Source organism: Penaeus vannamei, chromosome 10 (assembly GCF_042767895.1).
Source record: "Penaeus vannamei isolate JL-2024 chromosome 10, ASM4276789v1, whole genome shotgun sequence".
Classification (NCBI taxonomy): domain Eukaryota; kingdom Metazoa; phylum Arthropoda; class Malacostraca; order Decapoda; family Penaeidae; genus Penaeus; species Penaeus vannamei.
Genome location: NC_091558.1, coordinates 35,870,761 through 35,880,760, shown reverse-complemented (window position 1 = coordinate 35,880,760; position 10,000 = coordinate 35,870,761). Strand labels below are relative to the sequence as shown.

General features: G+C 40.4%; 1 protein-coding gene across 1 annotated transcript in view; it reads left to right on the top strand.

Annotated features, from left to right (window-relative positions):
* Window positions 1–1,692: 1,692 nt before the first annotated feature.
* Window positions 1,693–10,000, top strand: part of LOC113814357 (uncharacterized) — an 8,845-nt gene continuing 537 nt past the window's right edge. Inside the window, exons 1-3 of the mRNA XM_027366413.2 lie at window positions 1,693–1,927; window positions 7,902–8,216; window positions 9,175–9,316. Of these exons, the coding sequence (XP_027222214.2) occupies window positions 1,753–1,927; window positions 7,902–8,216; window positions 9,175–9,316 (632 nt within the window). The 5' untranslated portion in view covers window positions 1,693–1,752. The remainder of the gene's footprint in view (window positions 1,928–7,901; window positions 8,217–9,174; window positions 9,317–10,000) is intronic.

Genomic DNA, 10,000 nt, shown 5'->3' with positions numbered 1-10,000 from the left:
GTGCAAAGTATAGATTTGTGGAAAACGAGCGAGGGGAAGGGAGAAGGAAAGACAGGGAGAAAAAGGAGGAAGAGAGGAAGTGAGGAAGAGAGGAAGTGAGGAAGAGAGGAAGTGAGGAAATGAGGAAGTGAGGAAGTGAGGAAGTGAGGAAGAGAGGAAGACAGGAAGAAGGGAAGAGAGAGAGAAAGAGAGAGAGAGAGAGAGAGAAAGAAAGAAAGAAAGAAAGAAAGAAAGAAAGAAAGAGATAGATAGATTGATAGACACGTATATATATATATATATATATATATATATATATATATATATATATATATATATATATATATATATATATATATATATATATATTAAGAGAGAGAGAGAGAGAGAGAGAGAGAGAGAGATAGATAGATAGATAGATAGATAGATAGATAGATAGATAGATAGATAGATAGATAGATAGATAGAGAGAGAGAGAGAGAGAGAGAGAGAGAGAAAGAGATAGATAGATAGACAGGTATATATATATATATATATATATATATATATATATATATATATATATATATATATATAGAGAGAGAGAGAGAGAGAGAGAGAGAGAGAGAGAGAGAGAGAGAGAGAGAGAGAGAGAGAGAGAGAGAGAGAGGCAAGTGGAAGAGGTAAACGTACAGGGAGAGCGGGAAAGAAATGAAGGAGAAGGAAAGTGGAAAAAGAGGCAAAGGCAGAGGGAAAAGGAGGAGGAGAGGGAGAGAAAAAGAGATGGGGATGGAAGGGGGAAGGAAAAGGAAAACGTAGAGGGAGAAGAGGAAGGAAAGAGAAGGAGAGTGGGAGTGAAGAAGGAGAGGGATAGAAAGGTAGAGGGAGATGGAGGGGAGAAAGAAGAGGGGAGAAGTAGAGGGAGATAAGGAAGGACAGCAACAGAGAAAGAGAATGGGAGAGAAGAAGGAAAGAGAGAGAAAGAGAAAGGTAGACGTCAGACAGAGAAGATGCAATACGAACAATCAAATCAAGGGTAATATCTTTCCTCAAAAACGAAAAAAAAGAAAGAAAGAAGAAAAAAAAGGAAGAGAGAGAGACAGAGAGAAGTAGACGTCAAACAGAGAAGATGCAAAACAAACAATCAAATCAAGGGTAATTTCTTTCCTCAACACTAAAAAAAAGAAAGAAAGAAGAAGAAGAAGAAAAAAAAAACGCAAATATCCCACACCTCATAACAGGCCCCTCCATACACAGTTACACTCAAGTACGTCTCCGTTACCTCCGTCAGGTAAGCGAACTTTCCGTTACTTGAGCGAGTGGCAGTCCAGCTTAACAGTCACGCCCACCGCACGCCCCTCTCGCCCTAGTGTGGTTGTGTGTCAGTGTAGTTCCTCAGTGTTGTGAGACACGTGCTACCGGCGAGCTATGTGCTTATGTCTGTTCCTGCTTTGATTTCTGTGTTGTGAGTATTGTAAGTGCATTTTTTCCGGTTTGTGATATTGGTGTTGTGATGAGTATGTCTTTTTATTTCTGGTATTGGAAGCGTGTGTAATAGTTACTTATTTTATGTAAAAGTGAAAGACCTTACTCCCATTTCTTGTTTGTATTGTATTTACATTCTCTTTTACAAACATTTTACAAAGAAAAAAAAAAAATCCTTCTGATGGAAAACTTCCTGATTTTTACACCACCGATCAGAAATTACAACGCCTATATATTCAACAGGTAAGCTTAAGCGGAGTCGTTTTTTGAGGTGAAGAAAAAAAAATATCGTGCATCACCACTGTCACCATGAGAGTATTAGCAGTATTGACGTGCATGACATGGTGCAGCCTTTTCCTGCCGTGTGAGAGCGCTTCACCAAGAGGCTTCTCGGCGGAAGGACCGCGAGTCAGAAATAACACAAACTCGGACCCTGAATCTTCGTTATCTAAGAGCGAGGTGCTTACGCTGCTGCCGTCGCGAGGTAAGGCTTATGAGAAATCGCATTAAACTGGATGCGTGTATCTTAATTATTTCCTATTTTGCTGATTTTCTCTCTCTCTCTCTCTTTCCTCTCTCTCTGTCTCTGTCTGTCTCCATTTTCCTCTGTCTCCCTCCATCTATCTCTAATTCTATGTCTCCTTCCCTCTCTCTCTCCGTTTTCCTATGTCTCAACTCCCCCCACCCTCTCTCTCTCCCTTCTTCTTCTTCTTCTTCTTCTTCTTTTCTCTCTCTCTCTCTCTCTCTCTCTCGCTTACTCTCTCTCTCTCTCTCTCTCTCTCTCTCTCTCTCATCCCCCCCCTCTCTCTCTCTCTATCTCTCTATCTCTCTCTCCCTTCTTCTTCTTTCGTCTCTCTCTCTCTCTCTCTCTCTCTCTCTCTCTCTCTCTCTCTCTCTCTCTCTCTCTCTCTCTCTCTCTCTCTCTCTCTCTCTCTCTCTCTCTCTCTCTCTCTCTCCCTCCCTCCCTCCCTCCCTCCCTCACTATGTCTCTCTCTTTCACCCCTTAATCATCTCTTTATATCTTCCCCTTATATCTTCACCTTCCTTCCCCACTGCTCTCCTTCGCCAGTGAAAAGCTTCTTCACACATCTTCCCTTATAAATCCAAACACCTTTAAACATTTTTGAAAACACCTTTGTAGAGCGTTCATGAATACTCCAGAAAGAGGATGATGATTCATTGCGTTTCTTACCTCCATTTGTCAAGGTAAATTCTATGCCACTATAGAAGGGAGTCGTGATAGTCTCTATGCCACTATAGAAGGGTGTCATGCTAAACTCTATGCCATTATAGAAGGTGTCATGATAAACTCTATGCAACTATAGAAGGGTGTCATGATAAACTCTATGCCACTATAGAAGGGTGTCATGATAAACTCTATGCCACTATAGAAGGGTGTCATGATAAACTCTATGCAACTATAGAAGGTGTCATGATAAGCTCTATGCCACTATAGAAGGGTGTCATGATAAACTCTATGCCACTATAGAAGGGTGTCAAGGTAAACTCTATGCCACTATAGAAGGGTGTCATGATAAACTCTATGCAACTATAGAAGGGTGTCAAGGTAAACTCTATGCCACTATAGAAGGGTGTCATGATAAACTCTATGCCACTATAGAAGGGTGTCATGATAAACTCTATGCCACTATAGAAGGTGTCATGATAAGCTCTATGCCACTATAGAAGGGTGTCATGATAAACTCTATGCCACTATAGAAGGGTGTCAAGGTAAACTCTATGCCACTATAGAAGGGTGTCATGATAAACTCTATGCAACTATAGAAGGGTGTCAAGGTAAACTCTATGCCACTATAGAAGGGTGTCATGATAAACTCTATGCCACTATAGAAGGGTGTCATGATAAACTCTATGCCACTATAGAAGGTGTCATGATAAGCTCTATGCCACTATAGAAGGGTGTCATGATAAACTCTATGCAACTATAGAAGGTGTCATGATAAACTCTATGCAACTATAGAAGGTGTCATGATAAACTCTATGCCACTATAGAAGGGTGTCATGATAAACTCTATGCCACTATAGAAGGGTGTCATGATAAACTCTATGCCACTATAGAAGGTGTCATGATAAGCTCTATGCAACTATAGAAGGGTGTCATGATAAACTCTATGCCACTATAGAAGGGTGTCATGATAAACTCTATGCCACTATAGAAGGGTGTCATGATAAACTCTATGCCACTATAGAAGGTGTCATGATAAGCTCTATGCCACTATAGAAGGGTGTCATGATAAACTCTATGCCACTATAGAAGGGTGTCATGATAAACTCTATGCCACTATAGAAGGGTGTCATGATAAACTCTATGCCACTATAGAAGGTGTCATGATAAACTCTATGCAACTATAGAAGGGTGTCATGATAAACTCTATGCAACTATAGAAGGGTGTCATGATAAGCTCTATGCAACTATAGAAGGTGTCATGATAAACTCTATGCAACTATAGAAGGGTGTCATGATAGTCTCTATGCCACTATAGAAGGGTGTCATGATAAGCTCTATGCAACTATAGAAGGGTGTCATGATAAGCTCTATGCAACTATAGAAGGGTGTCATGATAGTCTCTATGCCACTATAGAAGGATGTCATGATAAACTCTATGCCACTATAGAAGGGTGTCATGATAAGCTCTATGCAACTATAGAAGGTGTCATGATAAACTCTATGCCATTATAGAAGGTGTCATGATAAACTCTATGCAACTATAGAAGGTGTCATGATAAACTCTATGCAACTATAGAAGGGTGTCATGATAAACTCTATGCCATTATAGAAGGTGTCATGATAAACTCTATGCCACTATAGAAGGGTGTCATGATAGTCTCTATGCCACTATAGAAGGGTGTCATGGTAGTCTCTATGCCACTATAGAAGGGTGTCATGGTAGTCTCTATGCCACTATAGAAGGGTGTCATGGTAGTCTCTAAGCCACTATAAGAGGATGTCATGATAAACTATATGCCACTATAGAAGGGTGTCATGATAGTCTCTATGCCACTATAGAAGGGTGTCATGATAAACTCTATGCCACTATAGAAGGGTGTCATGATAAACTCTATGCCACTATAGAAGGGTGTCCTGGTAGTCTCTATGCCACTATAGAAGGGTGTCATGGTAGTCTCTATGCCACTATAGAAGGGTGTCATGATAAACTCTATGCAACTATAGAAGGGTGTCATGATAGTCTCTATGCCACTTTAGAAGGGCATCATGATAAACTCTATGCCACTATAGAAGGGTGTCATGGTAGTCTCTATGCCACTATAGAAGGGTGTCATGATAGTCTCTAAGCCACTATAAGAGGATGTCATGATAAACTATATGCCACTATAGAAGGGTGTCATGATAGTCTCTATGCCACTATAGAAGGGTGTCATGATAAACTCTATGCCACTATAGAAGGGTGTCATGATAAACTCTATGCCACTATAGAAGGGTGTCCTGGTAGTCTCTATGCCACTATAGAAGGGTGTCATGGTAGTCTCTATGCCACTATAGAAGGGTGTCATGATAAACTCTATGCAACTATAGAAGGGTGTCATGATAGTCTCTATGCAACTATAGAAGGGTGTCATGGTAGTCTCTATGCCACTATAGAAGGGTGTCATGGTAGTCTCTATGCCACTATAGAAGGGTGTCATGATAGTCTCTATGCCACTATAGAAGGGTGTCATGATAGTCTCTATGCCACTATAGAAGGGTGTCATGATAGTCTCTATGCCACTTTAGAAGGGCATCATGATAAACTCTATGCCACTATAGAAGGGTGTCATGGTAGTCTCTATGCCACTATAGAAGGGTGTCATGATAGTCTCTATGCCACTATAGAAGGGTGTCATGATAGTCTCTATGCAACTATAGAAGGGTGTCATGATAGTCTCTATGCCACTTTAGAAGGGCATCATGATAAACTCTATGCCACTATAGAAGGGTGTCATGGTAGTCTCTATGCCACTATAGAAGGGTGTCATGATAGTCTCTAAGCCACTATAAGAGGATGTCATGATAAACTATATGCCACTATAGAAGGGTGTCATGATAGTCTCTATGCCACTATAGAAGGGTGTCATGATAAACTCTATGCCACTATAGAAGGGTGTCATGGTAGTCTCTATGCCACTATAGAAGGGTGTCATGATAAACTCTATGCAACTATAGAAGGGTGTCATGATAGTCTCTATGCAACTATAGAAGGGTGTCATGGTAGTCTCTATGCCACTATAGAAGGGTGTCATGGTAGTCTCTATGCCACTATAGAAGGGTGTCATGATAGTCTCTATGCCACTATAGAAGGGTGTCATGATAGTCTCTATGCCACTATAGAAGGGTGTCATGATAGTCTCTATGCCACTATAGAAGGGTGTCATGATAAACTCTATGCCACTATAGAAGGTGTCATGATAAACTCTATGCCACTATAGAAGGTGTCATGATAAACTCTATGCCACTATAGAAGGGTGTCATGATAAACTCTATGCCATTATAGAAGGTGTCATGATAAACTCTATGCCACTTTAGAAGGGTGTCATGATAAACTCTATGCAACTATAGAAGGTGTCATGATAAACTCTATGCCATTATAGAAGGTGTCATGATAAACTCTATGCAACTATAGAAGGTGTCATGATAAACTCTATGCAACTATAGAAGGGTGTCATGATAAACTCTATGCCATTATAGAAGGTGTCATGATAAACTCTATGCCACTATAGAAGGGTGTCATGATAAACTCTATGCCATTATAGAAGGTGTCATGATAAACTCTATGCAACTATAGAAGGGTGTCAAGGTAAACTCTATGCAACTATAGAAGGTGTCATGATAAACTCTATGCCACTATAGAAGGATGTCATGATAAACTCTATGCCATTATAGAAGGTGTCATGATAAACTCTATGCAACTATAGAAGGTGTCATGATAAACTCTATGCAACTATAGAAGGGTGTCATGATAAACTCTATGCCATTATAGAAGGTGTCATGATAAACTCTATGCAACTATAGAAGGGTGTCATGGTAGTCTCTATGCCACTATAGAAGGGTGTCATGGTAGTCTCTATGCCACTATAGAAGGGTGTCATGGTAGTCTCTATGCCACTATAGAAGGGTGTCATGGTAGTCTCTATGCCACTATAGAAGGGTGTCATGATAAACTCTATGCCACCATAGAAGGGTGTCATGATAGTCTCTATGCCACTATAGAAGGGTGTCATGATAAACTCTATGCCACTATAGAAGGGTGTCATGATAGTCTCTATGCCACTATAGAAGGTGTCATGATAAACTCTATGCAACTATAGAAGGTGTCATGATAAACTCTATGCAACTATAGAAGGTGTCATGATAAACTCTATGCAACTATAGAAGGATGTCATGATAAACTCTATGCCACTATAGAAGGGTGTCATGATAAGCTCTATGCAACTATAGAAGGTGTCATGATAAACTCTATGCCATTATAGAAGGTGTCATGATAAACTCTATGCAACTATAGAAGGTGTCATGATAAACTCTATGCAATTATAGAAGGGTGTCATGATAAACTCTATGCAACTATAGAAGGGTGTCATGATAAACTCTATGCAACTATAGAAGGTGTCATGATAAACTCTATGCCACTATAGAAGGTGTCATGATAAACTCTATGCCACTATAGAAGGGTGTCATGATAAACTCTATGCCACTATAGAAGGGTGTCATGATAAACTCTATGCCACTATAGAAGGATGTCATGATAAACTCTATGCCACTATAGAAGGGTGTCATGATAAGCTCTATGCAACTATAGAAGGTGTCATGATAAACTCTATGCCATTATAGAAGGTGTCATGATAAACTCTATGCAACTATAGAAGGTGTCATGATAAACTCTATGCAATTATAGAAGGGTGTCATGATAAACTCTATGCAACTATAGAAGGGTGTCATGATAAACTCTATGCCACTATAGAAGGTGTCATGATAAACTCTATGCCACTATAGAAGGTGTCATGATAAACTCTATGCCACTATAGAAGGGTGTCATGATAAACTCTATGCCACTATAGAAGGGTGTCAAGGTAAACTCTATGCCACTATAGAAGGGTGTCATGATAAACTCTATGCCATTATAGAAGGGTCATGCAACTGTAAAAAGGTTAGGATGGAGAATGAACAGCTCCACAAGGGGAAAAATACTCTCTTTGTGGAAGAATTAATTCTCTTTCTCTCTACAAAGAAAGTAATTCACTCTCATTCATTTTTATCTGCATTTATCAAAATGAACTCAAATCCCTCACAAAAAAGTTTAGTCTCACACATACCTTTCCTACACCTTCCCAGAACGAACCGTAATAATAAAAAAGAAAAGCATGAATAAGAAATGACTCACCTTAACTCACACTTTACACATGACTCATTCCCTACTCACCGCGCTTCTCCCAACGACCGCCAGGGGTTCCTCCTCCGCCGCACCACCTCTCGCGGCGCAGCGGCTGTGACCAACCCTCGTCCTCCGGGTTCTCCACCTTCGGGTTCCTCGCCTTCATGCTCATCTCCATCAACACCGTCGTCAACATCATCAACAACATCAACAATAACAACAACAACAATAACAATAACAATAATAACAACAACGATAACAACAACAACAACAACATGAACACGAACGAGAACGGGAGGGCGTTCGAGCTGAAGGAGGACCTCTGGGACTTGGAGGCCTTCGACGACCACCACTGGAGGAGGAGGCGGGACGCGTGTGACTGCCGTGGTGAGTATGGTGGTTTATGGTGCGGTTGCCATGGTGACTGTATGATGCGGTTACCATGGTGGTTGTAGTGGTGAATATGGTGTATTTGCCATGGTGATTGTCGTGTGATGAGTATGGTGTTCGAATGTAGCTGTCAAGGTGATTGTATGTTGCGGTCGTCATGGTGATCGTATGGTTGCCATGGTGATTGTCTTGTGTAGTTGCTACTGTGATTGTATGCATGCTTGCGACTGTAATAGTAAGTTGTGTCTACTATGGTGATTGTATTGAATGGTTGTCATTGTATAGTGTTCTTGCTATGATGATTGTGTAGAATGGTTGTCATGGTGATTTATGGTATGGTTTCTGTGGTGATTTTATGACGTGGATGAATATGGGGCCTGTATAGTGTGGTTGCTATGGTGAGTGACGCTAACTGAACAGTGTGGCTGTGGTGAGTAATTGTTATTGTAGCTTGATTACAGTGATGAGTGACACTGCCTCGATAGTTATTTTGTCAGTGATTGTGCGTTTGTATGGTGAGTGATAATCTTAATAAAGTTACAGTTGTAGTGATGAGTGTTGGATGACAATCCTTGTGGCTGTCTTGGTAAACGATGGTGAATGTCGGAATGAATGATGGTGACTGCGTAGTGTGGCTGTCTTGAGACTGATGGTAACTGTACAGTGCAGCTCGTGATAGTGAATGCTTATGATTTGATGATATGAGGAGATGGTGGTCAATGGATGATTTTCGATGGTGATTATTTGTACACCATTGCTAGGAAGATTTATACTAATACTGATTCATAGCATATCTTGCAGGATGACATGTATAGTGCGTTATCACTGCATTGCCAAGAACCCAGGCATTACTAATTTTCCAAACCGGAGGACGAGTTTGCTAACATGAAACGAAAGGTAAAAAAAAAATAATAATAAATTAACCATTTTCTTCAATCTGGATCTAAAACAAAAGGTTCTGCGGGCGTGATGGAAGCCATGGGCGAGACGAGTGACGATATCCAATCGTGGGCGGCCGCCGTGCTCTCCAAATACCCCCAGTGTGTTCCGCGGTTCGCCTGTGAGATGGCTTCGTATGCCGGCGAGAGCACAGTAGGGTAAGACTGACAGCCTCGGACTTGGAATTCTTAACTTGATCTTTTACGAATGCATTTCTCTCTATCTGTCTACCTGCTCACATGCCAGACCATTATTTATATCTGAGAGCAAGTATATGCATATGTCTGATCTTCCACGCATGAATTTCTCTCTATCTGTCTACCTGCTCACATACTTGACCATTATTTATATATCTGAGAACAAGTATATACATATATCTGATCTTCCACGCATGAATTTCTCTCTATCTGTTTACCTGCTCACATGCCAGACCATTATCTATATATATGAGAGCAAGTATATGCATATGTCTGATCTTCTACGGATGAATTTCTATCTGCCTGTCTACCTGCTCACATATTTGACCATTATTTATATATCTGAGAGCAAGTATATGCATATGTCTGATCTTCCATGTATGAATTCCTCTCTATCTGTCTACCTGCTCATATGCCAAACCATTATTTATATATCTGAGAACAAGTATATACATATATCTGATCTTCCACGCATGAATTACTATCTGCCTGTCTACCTGCTCACATACTTGACCATTATTTATGTATCTGAGAACACACATATACATAAATCTAATCTTCCACGCATGAATTTCTCCCTATAAGTCTACCTGCTCACATACCAGACCATTATTTATATATCTGAGAACACGTATATGCATATAT